Genomic DNA, 21,016 nt, shown 5'->3' with positions numbered 1-21,016 from the left:
ATAGGCTGCACTTTGAACATCACTGTCCGAGAGGGGCTCCTGTTACTTAAGAGCTGTTATAAAGCCGCGGAAACACTTAGAACAGGAATCATCATCTCCTGTTGATCTAAATCCATATTTTTTCTCTAGCTAAGTGGGGTTTTTTAAAACAATAACATTTACATTTAAGAATACTGATTATTAAGACAGAAGAGACATTAAATTTTCATTTAAAAAATGAGAAAAGAGGGCGCCTGGGTGGCTCAGTTGGTTAAGCGACTGCCTTCGGCTCAGGTCATGATCCTGGAGTCCCGGGATCGGGTCCCGCATCAGGCTCTCTGCTCGGCAGGGAGTCTGCTTCTCCCTCTGACCCTACCCCTCTCATGCTCTCTCTCTCTCTCTCATTCTCGCTCTCAAATAAATAAATAAAATCTTTAAAAAAAAATGAGAAAAGTTTGAGAATCTATCCTAGAAATAAGGGCCTATTCTTTACAATTGAGTGCATTGTGAGGCCTCAGTAAATACTCTGTTTCCTATGATCGAGTCGCTCATTGTACACTGTGAGGAGCTGGTGCAGAAACAGTTGCTGTTCTGCTCTGATTGCTTTATATTAAAACCGTGAAAACCCAAAGCTTGGTGAGGCCAAGGTCTGGTCTATGGCAGAGATGCTCAGCTTGGATGTGAAAGTGCAGTTAAGGGATAAATTTACTTGAGGCAGACTGAATATGAACATTCTCCTGGTCCTTAAACTTTTATTAATTGCTGCCACATTTGCCCATTTTGTGCTCCCAGTGTGGATTAGCTGGCCAAGCTCCATCCGTCCTTTATGTCAGTGAAGATAAGGATGTGTCAGACCCTGGGAACAAGAACATGCTGTTTGGCCCTGCGAGGCAATTTCCTTTTGAGTCCCAGATCTCTCCAGATGGCATCTAATTGTTTCTTGAATGACCTCAGTGTCCAGGCTGCAGGAACCTGGTCTGAGAGGGCATTTCACATATTTATTAGCCCGTGGATGAGAACTTAACTACATAAAGCCCCCATTCACACTCTCAAAAGAGCATTTTGTTCAGAAGCAATGATGAAGCTGATGGACTGTTTCCTGTGACCACCAGGATCCAGTTGGATTCTCATTTTTCCCAGGACCAGGTGGGTGTTTTTCTGAAGCATCTGAGTCCATCATGGCCAACTGAGTCCATTGTGGCCCAGTCTCCTCCCCTCTGTCTTCTCTGGGTCTTTGCTGGAACAAGCCTGGGCAGGACAGGGCTGCATCCTCTTATCTCCTGGTTTGCAGAGCGTTCAAGGATTGCTCGTGCAGGTGGTAGGAGTTGGGAGTCACGTGTTCCGGGAGCCTGTCTCCATTTGGGAACCCAGGTAGCTCACAGTGGAGAGTGGGGTGCTTTTGAGGGGCTGAAGAAGGGACCAGTCCTAATCTAGCTGCAGATATGGCAAGCCTGGTTAATCCAATGAGGATCATAATCCTCATGTGGCAAGTCATGTCTTAGGCCTCTGTGGTTCTGAACTATTTGGGGGGGTCCCTATCTCTTTGCAGTGGGGATGCATAAGAACTGTGTCTAGAAATATGCATCTGTGCTTCTTGTGCATCTTCTTTCCAAGGTATTTGTGGGCCCAGATGCACAATCCCTGTGCTTTATCCAGACGTTCTCTGGCCCCTGTCCTGTTCAGGCATTGGCCCCAATCCTTCTGGGCATTGGAGTGTTGACAGTGAATAAGACGGTAAGTCCTGAAGCAAACAGACAAGCACACAGGTCACTTTAATGAGTGCTTCAGTGTTGGAGCTAGGGCCTTCACTGGGGTAAATAAAGCAATAGCAGTAGGTGAAGGAAGCCTCGTAGGGCCACACAGACCGAGAACCGGGGCTCCAGGGCTCCGAGGCTCCTTCTGGGCCGTATTCACCAAAGGACTACATAAGGAGTAAATTTGGGAAGATTTGAATATATTTGGGGGGTAATGCAAATTTCCCTTTCTTTGACCTACAAAGAATCATGAGAGTTGCCCTCCCAGGTAATCAATTGTCGCCGGTAAAGTCCATCTGGCCTTAATAAGGGACTTTCTCAGACAGTACCTCTGGATTAGGTCCTCTGTCTTTCCACAGAACACAGTAGCCTTTGGAAATGTCCTCCAGGAACTTAAGAGGGTGCTGTCGCCTGCACGAGCAGGGTTGAATGAGCCGTTTGTTCGTGGCTTCCCCTAGCCTGGGAGGGGTGCTGGGTGTGGGAGCAAAACTCACACCTCCATTCAGTGGCACAGGACATTCCGACTCCATGAATCCCTCTCCCTTTTCCTGGAGGCAAATTCGTGTCTGCTTCTTCCTTGAGAACTCAAGGCAACTCTTTAATGGAGCATCCTTGCAGTCGGCTATGAAGCACCATTAATTTCCACCCATCACTGAAACACGAGGGAACAGGCCTGTTATTAATGGGTGTGCATTATACATGTTTTCATGTAACATGAGTTTATGTTGGCTCTTTTTGAGCATTTCTCAGATAGATCATCTCTCATACATGTGAACTCCAGTAGAGCCCAGCACAATGTGTTCTGTCTCAATCTCAAATTTTACTTAATCTCACACTGGTAAAGTAAACTCTCAAACTGATGATGTGAACTAGGAGATTTACCACTGGCAAGGACAGGGGTGGAGTAGCCTGGCTTGATGACTATTCTGGAGAAGGAAGGCCGCCCAGACTCTTAGTCCTTGTATCCGCTTCTCAGCACATTGGCCACATTCACTCCGATCATTGTGTGGATATAGTGGGGGCACATGGCCGTAGGCTGCACTAGTTTTTCATCTTCAAGTTTATGGCCCACGGGGGAAAGGAGACCTCTTCCCCTGCTCTGGTTTGAAAAATCCCAGGGAAGGACTCTGATTGTCTAACTTAGGTCCATTATGTCCACTCCTGAACCATTCAGTGTTCAGAATTCTGATTGGCTCACACATCCAAAACAAGTATGAATGTACATGCCACGGGGTAAAGCTTTTAAACGTAATAACCACTGTCTGCTATTTACATTGGTTTTTTTCCCCTGACTTTTCAGGATCAGAAGTATAGTGGGCTAAATTTCTAATTGTGTCTGTCTACTTGGGGTAAATATGTGAAATATTGACACACGAGTAGTAGGTTGTACAGAGGTACTTTCTTTTTGGCCTTTTCAAACCCTGTACTACTCTTTCTCTGGTTTTCTCCTATGTGCTGGATACCCATTGCCTCCCAGTTTAATGGTCAGATCCACGCCATTGCAGAGAAGTCGTGGGCAACAGAGCAGAGGGGCCGTGGATTCCCCTTATAGTTTGGCCTTGGAAAAATTCCCGCATCTGCTGTCACAAGTACCCCGGCCCTGAGGCTCCTGTGGTGTTCTTAGAGATTGGTGCAGGTGGGTTCCTGCTGCTCTCCCTGGTAACTCTCCCTTCCTCCATCCTGCCCTCCCACTCCTCTGGGTACACACTGCAAGGCCAGGGATTGTATTATCCTTTGAGTCATTGACAAAAGGAGCCCATTGTCCCACCTTGGGCACCAGGAGTGTTGACCAGAGTCTGGATGTCACTTCTGTAGGCGGCATTGTGCTTGGCACCTGAGTACTTCAGAAAGTGAAGAAACTGGCTGGTAATCAATATGGTCCTTTCCATGCAACACTCCATGTGAGTCGGCCTTTTCCTAGAGAAGTACACCTAGATGGTGTTTCTGTATTCACCAAGGCGGTCCCTGAGCGCTGCAGTCGTCCCCTGTGCCCTAGGGCTTTGCTACCTCTTGGCTCTTTGCAGATTCTGCCTCAGCATCCATCTGTCCATGTCCTGCCCTTTCCCATCAGTAATGAATGAGGATCTCTGATGGGATATTTTGGATGAGACCTGCCGCCTCTGTTGCTAAGGCTGTCTGTCCCTCGGCGGGGCTGGTGCCTTGGGGATTTGCACAAGATAAGGTACTCCAGGCAACCAGGTGGTAGCCATGCTTCCATTATCACCCCCCATCGATCCAGCCATTCGGATTCAGCATTGGTGTAATGATTAACTCTGAGTACTGTCTGATCTCACAGGTGACATGGAGATAATAGTCCGTGTGTCCTGGTGTTTAGTATTAAAGAAGACACTACGGTGAACGCTCTCTGTGTAAATGCTGGCTCCTGGGGGCATTGCATGGGGTAGGGGGGTGAGGGCAGCTCCCGCTGGCAGGCGGGGTGCCTGTGACGAACGCAGCCCTGTGCCTGTGGTGGGGGAGGGGGGTTGCGCGTCCACCTTGCAGCGCCTCTGCGTTCAGCTCAGCCGTGACACTTGAGTGCGGTGGGCAAGCAAGGCCCGGGCACCAGCTGGGGAAGGCTTCCCCTCCTCTCACACGTGTTTAAAGCTGCTCCGACGGCAGCAAGGAAGGCAGTACTGCAGGCCTCAAGGCTTCCTGTCTGCCCCTCTGGCCGACCTCAGCCCTGCGGGGCCGACCTTATGGTAGCTGCAGCCTCCACCTGCCTTTGCTCATGTCCCCGGTGACCGAGGTCTTCCCCTCCTTCTTCTCCCCACTAGAACAAAAGATCAGGTAGGACCCTCAGAAGCCCCATCTTGAAGAACCACTGAAAGTCCTTTTGGGTCAGTGGGGATTTTTAGGTCACGTCACTCTTTGAGAAATGGGTAAAAGCCATGTTCTCCTCACCTCAGTGAACAGATACTCACCCAACCGTTTGCATGCAATTTCCAGTAGCTCATGGGAGCCCCACTCCACCCCAGCTTAACAACGCGTGGCCTGGCCTGCTTCTCCTAGCTCTTTGGGTAGGAGGCAGAATGCTCCAGTATGTCACTGGTGATAAGGCCCACGATCAGTTTATAGCCATGAAAACAAGATATTTTCCCACCGAAATAATTCACTTAGGTGGCTGGAATTTGCTTGAAAACAGAAGGGATTAATGCGCTCATTTCCTAATGCACTTTGGCCAGCTTTCAAGGCTGGAATGAGTGCAGCTGGTTCTGCCTGCACCTCTCACCTGGGGCCGACCCCACCACGTGCCCCAGGATTCCAGCCCTCTCGGGCATTCCTCGATGCCTGTTTCGTGCACTTGGACATTTGGTAGCCTCTCTAAGGTGGAAGAAGGGCCAGAGTGGCATTGGAAGAATACACTGTAACTCTGGCAGTTCCTGCTGCTAGGGTTGAAAGAGGGGAAGGGACATCGAGGTGGAAGGCAGAGTCTGGGTGGACACTGGAAATCTAAGCATCTATACCCGGCCCTGTTCTAATTCTAGAAGTGGCTGGTATCAGAGGAGCCGGTAATAGGGCCGATGAAGAATGAAGGAGTCAGGCACATGGGAGGTGGTCATCTGGCGGCTCTAGACTCCTGTGGAAGGTCTAGTCCTAGGGCAAGACCCTGGAAGACTAGGCAAGGGGGCGAGGTTGGAGGAGCATCAGGCGGGACATCCAGGCAGGACGGAGGCTGAAGCCCAGCTCTGCAGCAGTCAACTTGGTGTGGGGGCAAGGCAGAAGGAGGGGTGCAACCCAGATCCTATTAGGGGGCTACAGGATCCCCAGTCAGACTGGCTGGGATGGGGTGCGATATCGAGATCTCAGTAGTTGTGGATGGACCAGGAGTTCCCCTGGGTGAGGGCCAAGTAGGCAGATGCTGTGGACATACATCCTGCCTGTTAAAACAAACAACTCTCCAAAGGACAGCGGCTCTGGAGTAGAAAATCATCTGAGGCATCTGAGCAAGTGTGATTAAAACCATATGTGCAATTTTAATATGGGATCTTAAAATTTAAAGGCTAAAAATACTTTAAGACTGAAACAACTCTTAAACTCCTCATCGTTCCCTGGCGTTTAAGATTCAAGAGTCATTGCGGTACCGGCCTGCCGGTCAGCAGCTCAGGTGGGAGCTGGCCGCGCTCTGGCGGGGGTCATGGCTCCCGGGGCCCGACAGGTGGGTGAGACAGGGCGTATGCCCTGCAGGAGGACCCAGTGGGGAGGGGAAGCTCACATATGCTGAGTGCCTACTCTGTTGGGTGCCCAGCTCTTTATATGTTTATCTCACCGGGTCCTCACAAAGACCTGGTCAATTGGAGGAGGAAACTGAGGCTCAGAGAGGTTAAGAAATTTCCCAAGGTCCCCCAGCTTGCTAGCGGCGCAGTGAAGACTTGAATCCACCCTGGCTCTCCCTCTAACCTGCTACCTTGAGCGTCACTTCTGAGACATGCAAATCTGTGTCTCACAGCTCAGTTTTGGAAGATGTCATTTTGCAGAAGTGCTTATGAGATGGGAGAGCCAGGGGCGGTGGAGATGGGAGACAGTGCAGCTGGTCCCAGCTGGTGAGCCTTCCTGGTGTTCTGGCTTTGCAGAAGCCCCTCGGCCCCTTTCTGCAGCTCTGCATGGGAGGGGCGTCTGAGGGGCATTTGTGGTCACTATTAGTTGCTTAGATAGCTCACACTTACCAAAGTGGAAGGAAGGAGAAAGAGAAAAGTGCACAGCGCAGAAAACGTAGGAGCTACAATAACCAGAAAAGCAAATGCCTGCTCTGGGTGAGGTGCGCACATCATGAGGGTAGAATGGAAGGAAGCGTGCAGAGGCTAGGTCATCTTGGATGCGTAAGACTCCCAGGGCTCCCCTAAAATTACACATAAAACATTACAGTATGTGCTCTTTGCTAGGGGAGGAGGGTTGATGGTTTTCATGGACTCTGAGGGAAGACGGAGACCGCCAGAGACTTTCTGAGCCTGCCGGTGGAAAGGCTGGAGTTACGCCCCTTGCTTGTTCTTTTCATTTTTGCCTTAATGCTAAAAACAGAAAATAGGGTTTGTGTAACCTAGGATTTCTGGGGTGATAACAGGAAGTAGGTGGTGGTGGAGAGACGTATGGGATGGAATTGTGTGTGATAGAGCAAGAAAGCAAAGTCCAGGCTGGGCCCTACCTGATTTAGCTCCACATGGCCAGTTCTACAATTTTAATAGCCAGTTAGAGAAACGGAAATTTATTGGGGGGGAGGGGTGGCATAAGAGCCAGTAGAGAAAAGTGTGTTTGTGAGTACTGCCCTTTGTTCCTTTGTCGATGCGCTAGGCAGATCAATACTGCTTCCGGACAGAGGCCACTTAGCAGCCGTACTCTCACCGCTGTGAGGAATCTGGGGGACTGTCAGATGGAGACGTGCACAGCAAACACTCTTCAGTGCACCCTCTGTACTCCCGGGCGCAAGTGAACATCTTGTCCACAGCAGTACACAAAGCGGCCTCCTCCTGCCGAGCCCAGGGTGCATTCCCTTCTTGAGCAAGACGTAAACTGCATGTGCATATAGGAAAATGTGTCCAGCGGTCTTTGGCGGCTTATGCAGCTGCTGAGTCTGGCGTGAGGGGAAGGGGACTTCCTCCCTGACAGCTTCTCTTCACCCTCAGTGGTCTTGGGAGACCTCCTTAAGCCCTGAGGTCCTGTGGCTCTTATGGGAGGGTAGGTACCCTGAGCCGCAGCACCCCGCCGCCCTCCGGCTTTACTGTGCTCAGAATCATGCAGATGGCCAGGTGCCTGGGAAGCTTTGGGAGACAGGGTTGCAGAGAAACACACTTGCCCTGGCCCAGGGCTTCCCAGGCATTTGCCTCACTGCTTTTCAAAGGGCCGAATCTGCAGAGGGTGGTCTTGGATATTTAGGATTGGGCCAATCCAGGTTAATCTTCCTGCTTCCTAGGACACCAGGGGAAATGGAAGTGGTAGTAGGATCGGTCTTACCTGCCCACCCCCCCCCACCCCCCCCACCCCCCCCCACCGCCAGCTCATTAAAGCTGTTTTTGTTCACTGAGAGTCTGATCACTCGGGTTTAGTGGAGGCAAAAAAGCCGGGAGAGAGAGATCTTGCTGAGGAGGTGGAGTCTCAGTGGTTGCTATGAGAGGTTGAGCTGTTTTGACCTCCACGGCTAGTGTTCATCCCTTGACTGATGCTCTGAGTGTGTCCCTGTGGGCAGGGATGAGCCAGGCCTTGCAGCCTTAGACCGGTGCCCTCTGGTGACAGCGTGCTATCCTTAGACTGTGGGACAGTGACCAAGAGCACCTCAGTGCACCTAAGGCTTGATGCCTTGATTCTGGGCCGGCTCTGGGGAGGAGAATGGCAGAGTATTGGCAGCTTTGTTTTCCCGGTTGCCCTGAAAACAGGTAAAAGCAAATACCTGGTAGGCACCTCTTCCTCTCCCACAGACCTCTCCCCCAGTGCCAGGTCAAAGAGAGGGCCTGCCTCACTGGGAGCCGGATCTTCTAGTGAGGACTGTAGCTCTCTGGGAGAGGGACTCTTGCACACTTTCAGCCTCTCTCAACCCAAGGGCTATTGCCAACAGGAAGCACGCATCTGCGGGGATATGGCTGGCAGGCTGCTCCCGTTTCCATGGTTACTAAATAGGGCAGGTTAGTATTAGGGCTGCCCAAGGAAAAAATGGCATGGAGCAGGGACCTTCCTCTGGCGGGCTTTAACCCTCTTCCCAGATGGGGTGGGCAGCATTTGACCTGAAGGCATGGGAATCTCCCTCAAGGGTCTTCCTGGCTGCCCTGCCCTGGCTTTTTTCACAGGTGTGTCCCTTGGTGCAGAGGAACAAGTCTTCCAGGAGGCCAGAGGGGGCGCTAGAGAGCACAGTTTCCCCAGAGTTTTGTGGGCTATCCAGCAACACTCCCTCTCCATCAGTCCCTGGGGCTGCGCTAGAGATGCCAACCCCTGTCCTGAGAAGAGCACGGTGTATAGAAAACCCTGAATCCAAATTTGGTCCTAAATCACATGCACCAAATCATCAGAGAGTGACCCCCCTGCCCCAGGTCACCGCCTTTCTATGGGGCTGTGTAACAGGTTTAATTATAAAGACATTAAAAAATCTCTTATTTGTGTTTCTGTGTGATTACAATACCAGGTTCTGCAATCACAGGCTGGAGTCCCTGGTCCTTTGTCTGTTCTCTGCTGAGTGACATGCTGTCCTGGTTTTCTGTTTCTTTGTAACTGGAAGAGAATAATCACTGTCGGGAGAACGTGGGAGAATTGATCAGTGTAGATGCAGATATTGAAAAACATAACAAGTCAGTGAAGGGCACTTTGCAAATTCATGCAATTATCATCTTTAGTTGCAACAACAACACGTTATTTTAATCTCCCTCCTTGGCCATTTCAGGGGAAATTTATTAAAACCTTTGAGTGCAGTTTCAGAAACTATTTTTGGTGAGGAACAAAAAAATTAAAAAGTGACAGGGCGCCTGGGTGGCTCAGTCGGTTGAGCATCGGACTCTTGGTTTCAGCTCAGGTCACAGTCTCAGGGTCGGAGCCTGTCTGCTTCTCCCTCTCCCTCTGCCCCTCCCCACCATTTACGCGCAGGCGTGTGTGCACTCACGCTCACTCTCTCTCTCTCTCTCAAATAAATCTTTTTTTTAAAAGTGCTTAGGAGGGGCGCCTGGGTGGCTCCGATGGTTAAGCGTCTGCCTTCGGCTCAGGTCATGATCCCAGGGTCCTGGGATCGAGCCACACATCCGGCTCCCTGCTTGGCAGGGAGCCTGCTTCTCCCTCTCCCTCTACTGTTACCCCTGCTTGTACTCTCTCGCTCTCTCTATCAAATAAATAAATAAAATCTTAAAAAAAAAAACTGCTTAGGAAACAGTTACCTAATAAGATTAACCCATTCTTTAATCCTGACAAGCAATTCTTTGGGCATTTGGGGGACATTTCTTAGAGTAAACAGAGAAAGCCTCAAGTGACAAGAACCATGATTCTACAGTGACCGGAGGATCTTTTGTGTTGCTTTTACCTTGGCCCCAGAGCACTTGATGACGTAATTCTCAGTCATTTACAAGTCTGAATTATTTGCATATTTCTTTCAGGAGTATACGTCAATTCAGACTTTCTGCGGGGAAGGAGGAGTTCAGAGGCTTTGGGCAATCTCTCTGAATTTTTGTGGGGGATTTAAGGAGCTGCTTTCTTTCCTTGTCCCACACTGGGGATGGCGCTTTTTTGTAGCTTCTCGGGAGTTTTTTAGCCTGGTGGAGCGCGTCTCCTGCCAAAGGGGATGAGCAGATGAAAACTGGGCCCCTTACCTGTTGACTGTAGGCCTCATGGATGAGTCATCCCCACAGGTCATGGGCCCTGACTGCTCTGTTTGAACCCTCTCTAATAGAAATCAGGGCAAACAGCAAATGCTTGCTTGTGGATACAGTATATGGATCTTGGAGGACTGTATCGACCCCAACTCCAAGGGCCCTGTGAACTCGACCACCTTTGATGCTTGCTTTCAGGTTCTTGGGTAGACTTCCCCGGACCCAGGAGCCCCCAGGACTGCACATCTGGCCTTCAAAATGACAGAAGAGAGGGACTGAGGGAGCACAGAGGAAGTCAGCTTCCCCTCCCCCATCATTCCTGTGGTGACAGACCCTCTGTAGCTCTGTCCCTGCATCCTATGTATTTATTAGGCTGCCCCTCTGCCCCTTCAGGCTGTGTTAAAGCACAGAGGCTGCTCCAGGCATTGAACAAACAAGTCTCTATTTTTACAGGCCGACTTGACCTAGTCCAAAGGCCGAGGCCTCCTGAGGATTTGACACTAATCCTGTTGGATATTTCTCATACTTCCCTCATGCCTCATCTGGTGTTGTTCCTTTCTGGACTGAATAGGTTCTGTTTCTTCCTCATTACAAGTTTCTGCCTGTGTGAAGTTTCAGAAAGCTTCAGGACACATTCCAATTTTGAGTGGCCGAAGCCATAGAAAGGTAACGTCTGGACCAGTAGGAGAGGAAGAGCTACAGGCAGAAACCGGGGTTTGATAAAAACCAGAATTGTTGAGCATCCACTCTGACTGGAATGCAAGAAGAGAAGCATTCCCCTTCAGGACACGGGAGGCTCTTGGTGGGGGCAAGGGCCTCTTAGAACAGGAGAATGGCTTGCTGCGTGGGCCACCTGGTCTCAGTGCTGGATCTGGGTTAGCCAGAGAGGACAACTGAACGGAGTATTTGAAGTGAAGGAGGGAAGTGAGACAAAGAGTTGAGTCAGAAGAGGGTGTACACCTTGACCCCCAGCCTCCCAGCAGACGGCTCAGCCAGGTGGGATGGGATGGGGCGCCCAGGGTGTTTGCCAACAGACCTGCTGATTAAACACCAGAAGACCCTATTGCCCACAGTGATGGCTAGGCCAACGTTATCAGCTGCAAACTGGCTGCCAGGAGCATTCTAATGAAAAATAAACAGTACTGTGGGGGGGCTGGGAGAGTGGGGACAGGGACCCTGCCTCCGTTTCCTCGGACTTCTAGGATTGGTCCTAAGGAAAAGTCACACCCCAGTCACCTTTTAGGTCCTTTTCTCAAAGGAGCCTTTGTCTCATCACAAGGTGGTGTGATGTGTGCTTCCTTAACCCTTAGCTGCTGGGGTAACGAGCACAGATCAAGCGTCCAGGAGCTGGTCGCCTGGTGCCCTAGCCCTGGGAAGGACAGGCTGTCTGAGGGGGATAATGATTTCTGCCGGGTCTCTAAATTGAGGGGACAGCTAAAGCCCAAAGCTCTTCTACGAGAGGTTAGAATTTCATCAGAAAGCAAGTCTGGTCACATGAGGATTTCTGGCACTGTGTGCCTGGCAGGCTGGACATCAGCCTGCCAGAATTGAACGAGTGGCTCGTATTGGCTTCAGCGGAGGGGAGAAGTCCCAGACTGGCCCGCGAGAAGGAGCAAGCGGCTCGCTCCCCAAGCCGGCTGCTGGACTGCGGGCTGCCGCGGCGGGCTGGGGCTCTGACGCCCAAGCCCCATTTCTTTTAACCCTAGAAAAAGGAAAGTGTGTGGTCCGGGGACCGGGCACTGAAAGATGCCTAAGGATTGCAATGCCTTCCACGCCCTGTCAGCAGTCCTGTGCTGCTTCTATCACCGCAAGCCGTTCCTGGGAGCCAAGGTACGTGCGGTGTTGAGATAAGATGCATTGGAGATTCTTTTGGGAGCCTTGAAAGCCTTGGTCTTCCAACAGGCACCAGAAAAAGTTTGCAGCCTGCTGGCTGTAAAAACAGAGGCACTTTCTTTGGCTGGTAGATCGGGCTAAGCCCCTCGTGATGTGCCTCCCTCCCCTGGCAACGGAACCCAGCTGCACAGAAGGGGGTTCCAAGGCTGCGTTTGGGGAAGAAGCTCTGTCAGTCTCCTTGGGTGGAAATTCTGTACTAAAGTAACTTGGTAACATGGACCTATTTTTCTTCCTTCTCTCTTTGTATCTCTCTTCCCTTGTTCGCCGTGGCTGTGAGCTGGCTGAGCCCCTCTCTCTGCTGAGCCTGCTGGGGCATTATGTCAATAATGTATATAACCTACAGAAGCCACCAAATACCGCCTTTCCTATCTCAGCCAGGTTCTAAAACATTTCAGTGTTTGGAACTGTCTTGTCTTTACTGCTCTCATTTTGAACCTTTGTTACAAGACACCAACACCAAAGGTTTTGCGTAGTAAGTCAACACACTATTTTGATGAAAATACTCAACCTCATTGGACTGATTCAAGACAAGACCTGTGTTCTATGTTGCCTGCCATTGACAACACTAAGAGTGAAGGTTAATATAGGCTCTCCTTGATCCGTGGGTCTGTGTGCCTTAGAAAAAATCCCGTCGGCCCTTAGCTTGACCACGGACCTCCCTTATTCATGAGAAATAGGAATCTGAAGTCTCATGACATTCCTCCCACCCAGATGGTGGAGCTCTGTCTCCTGAGGGACTGACTGACTTCGTGCAATTGAAAAAGCTTCAGCAGCATTATGATGTTCGGCTTCCTTCTCAATAATGCTTAAAAGAATTCTCAGGAAAATGTAACAGAAAAACCTATTAAAGGGAGAAAGAGCCCTTTGTAGAAAAATAGACACTGAGTGAGAAGAGGTTAGGTTTCTTCTGATTTTACTGCCCTCTTGGAGTGTTCAGAGTAGCTTTCTAACCATTTAGCAAAGTTCATTTTTGTCTCTTTGTCAAGGAGTTTGGAGGGGGATGGGCAATTAATCATCAGTTTAAAAGTGTTTCCTCCCTGATTGAAGAGCCCCTTTCTGTCCTGGAGCCCAGTGGGGTGATATGAGGACCATGTGGTTTCTGGCCTAAATATGGATCATTCTAGCGTCCGGTAGATGAAGTCATGCCATTAATGGTATTTTAAAGCTGTCAAAGATAGACCAGGAGGTCCCAAAGGGACCGGGTGCTTCAGATTGGCAGTAGGTTTTCACTCTAATAGAAGTCCTGCCATAAGCCTTCTGCTAATTCAGAAAAGTGCAACTCAGCATTGGTATGTGAGCAAACAGCCGCTAAATATCTGGGTCTGAGTGACGAGGTTCTGTGTGGATGTCCCTGTTCCTCTGCTGTTATATCCTTCAAGACCTGCACAGAAAGGCCACAGTGACATATGGGGGTACAGCCGTCCCTCCCTGGCCTCCCCCTCCCCTTAGCTCCTCCTTCCCTGGCCTCCCCTGACCACTCTTGGGGGTTGACTGGTCGTAGAAACACCTCCTTTCCACCTGGGGCTTCTCACCTGGCCCTTAGTTTGGTGCATCTTCCTAGCTCAGAGAGAGGACCTGGCTTGCTCGCTCACCAGACACGGATGAGCTTCCAGACCCAACCTCGGGTCCTGCATGGAGCCTCACAGTGCGCTTCCCTGCCCCGTTTCCCTTCAGTGGTTACCTGGGAGAGAAAGTCCTCCTGGGCTTAACTCCCTGCCAGAGTCGCCCCAGTGATAATGCCAATCGCTTTATTGACTCCTACTTTAATTAGGGGTTTCAGGTCTTGCCGCTCATAATTAGTTTCCGCTGCAATTAGGGTTTCAAAATTAAATTGGGATTGATTGCCTGATAGCAAAGCGGAAATAAAGCTCCAGTTCTTGACCGTGTATGCTGCTTCCCTTGGCATGAATTTCTCAAACCAAAAATAACACTCTGGTAGCCATGGTAACTTTCCATTTGGTCTAATCCATATCATCTCGGGAGAAACTAGAATGTTATTAATAGTGTTTGTTGTATGGGAAGAAAACTAAAGATATAAAAGCTTCTTCATTACATAGGAGACCATCACACTGGCACTTGGAGGGAATAAAATCTTACTTGCAGAGATTTGCTGGAATTTAGAATGTATTTAGGGGCCTCGTGTGGACTTGCATACAAGGGCCCCGGAAAGGAGTGAGACCGGGGTGGGGGGTGGCAAGGATGGAGAGGAGAGGGCGCCTGGGTGGCTCAGTTGGTTAAGCGACTGCCTTCAGCTCAGGTCATGATCCTGGAGTTCCGGGGTCGAGTCCCAAATTGGGCTCCCTGCTCAGCTGGGGGTCTGCTTCTCCCTCTGACCCTCTTCCCTCTCGTGCTCTCTGTCTCTCATTCTCTCTCTCAAATAAATAAATAAATAAAATCTTTAAAAAAAAAAAAAAAGGATGGAGAGGAGAATTAAGGGTATGCAGTCCTCGCTGGCCCCCAGGGAGCTGAGGCCAGAGATGAGATGTTCCAGCCATATTGAGGGTCATGACCTTAACATCCCGGGTGAGAAAAGGAGAGGCTATTTTGCTTATGCCCAATGGAAAAGAGTTTGGAGTGAAGATATTGATCCATAACATTACTGGGGCATGTTCAAGTTCAAAAGTCCCTGAACATGGAATGTAGTAGCCCATCCATGCATAAGCACTCTTTGTTGGGGGAGGGGGGGAGTTGATAAATGACAGTGGAGGCCCAGCCCCCCTGCTTTGAAGGACTTACTACAAGAGCATTAGGTCATGGTGTCATTTTGTTACATTTGCAGAAGTCTCTCCAGCTTCCCTGTGCGTCCTTTCACAGGGAATGCAAGTGCATTGTCTTACTGAAGTCTCAAAATGAGTGCTCCAAGTTTGGCAGGGCACCAGTTTACCCCTTCCCACAGAGGAGAAACAGACTCAGAGAAACGACCTACCCAGAATCATTTAGTGGGGCACCAAGGGTTGAAACCGGGTTCTACCTTCATCTGGCTTCAAGCGCAATGTCTGTTCTACGATACCATGTTAAGACCACTGAAACCTAAAATGAGATGATACTGTATATATTAATACTTCAGTGCACAATGTGGCTGGGGAAAAACAGTGCCAACCTCAGTTTTCAGGAGAGGCCTCGGGGGATGTCGAACTGCTCTTCGGAGAATGGGTAATCCTCCTGCAAGCGGTGGCAGGACCACCTTGAGGTCCCTAGTGAACCCCAGAAGGAATTTGGTGAGAAGCACAGTAGATCCCATTTCTAGAACTGGCAGTAAGAACAAACCCCTACGTCTTCTTGTCCCTGTGTCTCTGATTTTTCTTGTATGGGGACGGGGAAAGGAGCTGAATTTTGCCAGTTTATTAATGGCCACCCCTAGGAAGAGCAGTGTGGTTTTAACCCAAGAGGTGGGAGTTACCTTGCAAGTACAGAATAGCCACGATTCTGAAGGACCCTCAACAGAGAGGTTGGAATACAGAGTCAGTGGATGAATGAGCCACTGAGTCTCGGCTAACCAGCCACTAAGTCCAGTGGCTGTGGTCTTGCCAATGAGAAGACATGGCTAGAAGGCAGTGGGTTTTAAGCACATGCTTTCCTACACATAGATTTGATCATCCTTGTGGCCGTCAAGTGCTCTATAGTGGGAAGAGCTGAAATCGGGCTGTTGCTACAGTTGTGTTGTGTTTTGCTTTCAGTCGTTTCCTTTGCCCCCACAAAAAGGATTTGGAGCCTCTCTGAATGCACATTGCAGCCCGAGGTGTCCCATCTGCCCATCCCTAGGGGTTGGGTTCCTGGAACTTGTTTTCGTTAGAAACTGCCTTCCTGTGTGAATATGGTAGAGCCAACCAAGGCCCCGCTTGCCTTCCCTGTGGCCAGTCCCTTGGTGTGTTTGCTGTTGTGACAGCTTGGGCACTAGACCTCCATCCTGGTGTTGATGACGGCCTGAGCCGCCGTAGTCAGTAGGGCTGACGCACCATCAGCATGAGCTGTGCAAGGTGGAAAAAGCCACTCGGGAGATGGCTTTCCAAAGTGACTCAGCCCCTCCCTGTGGCAGCTGCTAGGTGCTCATTTATCTCTCCTGCCCCCCCCCCCCCCCCAAAAAAAAAAGCCCAGCACAGCTTTTTTGTAAAGAGACCTAAATGCATTCCATTGGCATCTGGGAGCTTGGGGGATCTGGTTTCAGCATTTGGGAAAGGAAGGACATGCCTGACGGCGGCTGGGTCCCAGCATCCCCTCTCCGCAGACCCCAGAGCTTGGATCCTGGCCGAGGCCTTGTTTTTGTTGGAGAGACGTGGGTGGGAAGCAGAAATGAGACTGGGATCCTGGGAAAATTCTATGAGTGGGTTTATCACCTCCAGGACCACAGAGAAAGGGGCCTGTACCAAACATCGGGGAGGACCCTGGAGAGTCAGGGTGCTCAGGCCACAGAGATCTTCCTGCTCTGCCCTGTGAGAGGTCTGCAGTGCGTGGAGGACCCAGGGCCCTGTCACTGGGTTTAAAGATGTCAGAGGCAGCTCTGGGGTCTTTTAGCTGATGCATATTTGGGATGTCTCCAGGCCAGCAGAGAAAACTCGGGCTGCCCTGGTTGGGGATAGGAGGGGAGGGAAGGGAAGGGGAGGGATGGGGAGGGGTGCCTCATGGGTTTGGACTGCGGCATCTCTGTCCTCATCTGGATCTCCACTGCGTGTCCACAGCCCCAGGGGCTACTGCTGGAATCTGGCTCTGGCCATGTCACGGCTTATTCTTCTGGCTTATAAAAGAGCTACTACAATCAATCTTTTAGTTTGTATGGGCAACAGCTCTCCTCAGTGTCCGCTCCGAAACACGGGTGCCGTTACAAAAGCAGTTCCGCACCAAGAACCCAGAAGCTAGAATCCCGGTTTCGCAATAAGACGGAGTTTGAGAGACCTGTGAGCCAGCCTCCTACTTAGAGTTCATCTGCTCCTCTGCCACCCCCACCCCCACCCCCACCCCCACCCCCACGCCCAGGCTGTGTGCTGAGGGGCTGCTGGGCGCTGGGCGCTGGGGAGACGCTGCAGGCTCCGGCCGTGAAGGAGCAGTTCCGAGTCCGCTGGGGAGATGGGCGCGCACGCGGCTCTTTCCACGGTGCCCACGGGTGCGGGGCAGGCAGAATACCCAGCGTGTTGTGCGATGCCGGGGCCTGGGTCAGGGAACTTCCTGGAGGAGGTAGCACTGAGCAGCTGCTAAAGGAGCAGTAGGTGGAAGAGGCATGGGGGGGAGAGAGAGAGAGAGAGAGAGCGCATGCGCATACACGAGCCTCACACACTGGACCTCAGGCTGCAGCTGAGGAGCGGAAGGAGAGATGGTGGGCGAATGGATCGTGCAGACCAGCGGGGCCAGTGAACAGTGTGGATGGGGAGCGGGGAAAGGTCTGGGGCTTGGTCCCTTTGCGGGGAGCATGAGCTTGAGGATCATAACCAGCGTCTCCCCCAGCTCATGCTTATGTCCTTGAAGCCTCCTCTCAGCTCTGCTTGTCCCTGCTCAGCTCACTCTGGTCTGCCTCCCTCCACCTTCTCTTTAAGCCCTTTTTAAACACTCAGATCTTGTTTCTTCACAGCAGCAGTTAAGACCATCAGGCACAATATTTTCCCGTCCCCACCCCTGACCCCACAAGCCACAGCTATATCCAGATCCAGATCCTCGCTTCCTCGGAGGATGAGGTGTCCCTCTCCCTGACCAAGGCTGGCCTGGCCACCTGTGCCCATGACCACCCTCTCCTCAAAGACTCCTCTCCACTGGTCTTTCCTCAGGGACTTTCAGTGTGTCCTTCTCCACCACTTGCCTCTTAGTTTGTAAACATGCTTCAGTCTTTCTCAGTCTAAAAATACTACTTATTTCCATGTCTTCATTTTCTGGTCCCTATCTTCTTCCACCCAAACACTGATGAACACAGTCTCTGCTTCCTCACTTCCCAATGACCCCTCAGCCTCTTTCACCCCACCAGCAGCCTTGCCAAGTCCAGTGGATGCCGTCCAAGTCTGATTTTATTGGAACTCTACTGCACTTGGCATTATTGGCTCTTCCTTCCTGAAAGTCTCTTCTCTTGCCTGCTAGCACACCGCACTCTACTTATTCCCCTGGATCCTTCCTGACCACTCCCACCCTATTGCTAGGGGCTAAATCTTTGTGTCCCCCCAAAATTCACATCAAAATCCTAACCTCGAGTGTGATGTATTGGGAGGTGGTAGGCGGAGCCCTTATGAATGGGATTAGTGGTCTTACAAGAGACCCCAGGCAGCTCTTCTGCCCCTTCTGCTAGGTGAGGACATGTGGGAAAAGAGCTCTCTAGAACAAGGAAGCAGGCCACACACCCAGTCTGCCGGCACCTTGATCCTAGACCTGCCTCCAGAACTGTGGGAAATGTATGTCTGTGGCTTCAGCCACTCCCTGTATGGTATTTTTCTTAACAGAAGTTCCGATAGACTAAGACACTATCTTCAGTTTCTCTTTCTGGCCTGCCTCTTAATTTTTTTTTTTTTAAGATTTTATTTATTTATATGACAGAGAGAGAGCACAAGCAGGGGGAGCAGTAGGCAGAGGGAGAGGGAGAAGCAGGCTCACTGAGCAGGGAGCCCAACGCGGGGCTCGATCCCAGGACCCTGGGATCATGACCTGAGCCGAAGGCAGACGCTTAACCGACTGAGCCACCCAGGCGTGCCATCTGGCCTGCCTCTTAAAATCCAGCGTCCCCTAGCCCTCTTCTGATATGCCCTCAACATCCCATCTCCTAGGTGGCAGTTGAGATAGGCTCCCCCTCATTTCGAGGATTCCCCAGCTCGCACCCAGTCCAGCCCTTCTCCCCACAGAGCCACTCGCACAAGCACCTCCGGCTGTGCAGCCTCTTCCACACACCTGCTCCCTCTGTGCTTCTGTGTTGGCAGTTGGTGGCTCAGCATCTTCCAGGAGCTCCCATGCCTCTTCCCCCCACTCTTTATTTTCAGATCTCATCAGTTATGTCTTATGATTTTACTCCTGAACATTTCTGTCGTCTGTCTCTTCCTCCCTGACCACCACCAGTACTGTGCTAATTCAGGCCTCGCCATCTCTTGGTTGAAATTCTGTAGAAGCCTTCTCACTGGTCCTCCTGCCCTAAATCTTCATAGGAAATTATTTCACCCTTATGTTTGACATTTCTAGACACGGGAGCGGGCTGTGCCCTTGAGGCACTGCTTTCCCCGCCCCGCATGCGAACAACTCTAATTGCTAGAAGGTCCTTCCTTGCATTGAGTCAGTCTGTGCCCTTGCAGTGTCTACATTATTCTGCAGCTAAGGGGGCATCATAGCCCTTCAGATGCATTTCTTCCCTCGCATTATTGTGAGCATGTCTGTTCTAAACCAAATTGGCTGGTATGAGTGAACACTTAGAAATAAAACTGTGTGTATGTGTTGGGGGGCTGATTCTAGATTAGTTTCCCTAGCGACTTAAACCAAGAATATTTGACCATCATCTTGTGATGGCAACAGCCCAAGCCTTCAGCTATTTCCACACAGCCCTCGTGTTTCTCTTAAGTCTGTGCGGTATGGACTAAACATTTCCAGTTCTTTATATACTTTGGGAGACTTGGATTCTAGTTTTTAGTCAATCCCTTATTCTGTAAGTCTGAGCAAATCATGAAAGTTCAGGGCCTTGGTGAGGTTTTCTCTTGGGAGATAGAAATCTTACTACCTTTTGAACTCCAGGGATGTTGTACTGATTCATCAGATTTGAGTTGTATTGTTTTATGTGTCTTGGTTCTCTGAAGTTCAGCTGCTGTTTGCCCGTTTCTGCCATGAGCTCTAGCATGGTGATTGTGGTTTTCAAAAGCTTGTTAAATGAGATACGTGAGTATCAAGTGTTTTGAGCTCCTCTGGGAGAAATAAACCTTTAAAGTGATGTGTGAGTTGTCTGTTGGAAGTGGTGGAGTCGATACTTGGCCAAAACCCATCTTGCGATGAATCATTTGGTTTTGCTGAGAACCTACTGTGTACTTCGCCCTGACATACGATGTGCTTTATCCTAACACAGATGTCGGAGACAGTTGTTAGTCATGGCATGCTTTTGGAGAGGTAAATTTGGAAAAAGGCATTTATTCTACACCCCACACTGGAAAGGTTTCTGAATCTTTGGATTTTCCTCCATGTGTTTGGCATATCTCACTTTTCTTCCAGTTACATCTCCTAGTGTCTTTCAACCACGATGCGTTTTATTTATTCAGTGGTGCCTCATTCATTCAAGGTGCATTAAGAAAAGGATGATACAGTTGACCCTGAACAACCCCTCCGTGGAAAGTTCATGTATAAATTAACTACTAAGAGGGGAGCCTGGGTGGCTCAGTTGGTTAGGCGGCTGCCTTCGGCTCAGGTCGTGATCCTGGGGTCCTGGGATCGAACCCCGCATCAGGCTCCCTGCTTAGTGGGGAGCCTGCTTCTCCCTCCCCCTCTGCTCCTCCCCGCCCCGCTCGCTCTTACTCTATCTCCCTCTCTCTCAAATAAATAAATAAGATCTTTAAAAAAAAATCCTAAGAGCCCACTGATTACTGGAAGCCTAACATAAACAGTTAACTAATGCCTATTTTGTGTGTTTTATGTATTATACGCTGCATCCTTACAATAAAGTAAGCTATGTTATTAAGAAAATCATGAGAAAGAGAAAGTACATTTAGAGCAATGTGCTGTATTTACCCCAAAAGCTCTGCATGTGAGTAGACCTCCACAGTTCTCACGTGTGTTGTGCAAGGGTCAACTATATTTGAATTGAGTTGACTTTGATTTTCTGATATTCTACTGAAGAGCAAATAGGACATCTGTTTTGGAGAACAGCTATGTTCCACCAAATCACTCATAATTTGGATCGAGATGAATTAACAAGGTTGAATTACCAGCGGGAAAGATTTCTGGCTTGCACCTCCTCGCATTCTGAACTTCAGTCAGCTGGTCTCCAAACCCTTATCCTGGGTCTGCCTTAGCCAGGGTAGTCTCTGTTTCTCCTTTCCCCATAGATGCTAATGAAGGACTACTCTTACTGAATGGAATCTCACTGCCAGACCCAGTGATTAATGTTTCACTTCATTGTCTCATTTAGCCTGGGTGCCGACCCTGTGAGAGAAGTATTCTCGGAAGCTGAGGACATGGTTA

The 21,016-nt window shown here is 50.2% G+C and overlaps 1 protein-coding gene across 3 annotated transcripts in view; it reads left to right on the top strand.

Moving 5' to 3' along the window:
- Positions 1–21,016, top strand: part of BCAR3 (BCAR3 adaptor protein, NSP family member) — a 110,588-nt gene that overhangs the window by 48,141 nt on the left and 41,431 nt on the right. The window contains exon 1 of one of the 3 annotated variants that reach the window (XM_044914067.1): positions 11,753–11,836. The exons of the other annotated variants lie outside the window; for them this stretch is intronic. Coding sequence (XP_044770002.1) covers positions 11,753–11,836 — 84 coding nt within the window. Of the gene's footprint in view, positions 1–11,752; positions 11,837–21,016 lie in introns of those variants that run through there. 3 annotated transcript variants of the gene reach the window in all.

The sequence above is a fragment of the Neomonachus schauinslandi genome, chromosome 4 (genome assembly GCF_002201575.2).
Source record: "Neomonachus schauinslandi chromosome 4, ASM220157v2, whole genome shotgun sequence".
NCBI lineage: Eukaryota > Metazoa > Chordata > Mammalia > Carnivora > Phocidae > Neomonachus > Neomonachus schauinslandi.
The sequence above is the reverse complement of the archived record's forward strand: the minus strand, read 5'-3'. Positions and strand labels throughout refer to the sequence as shown.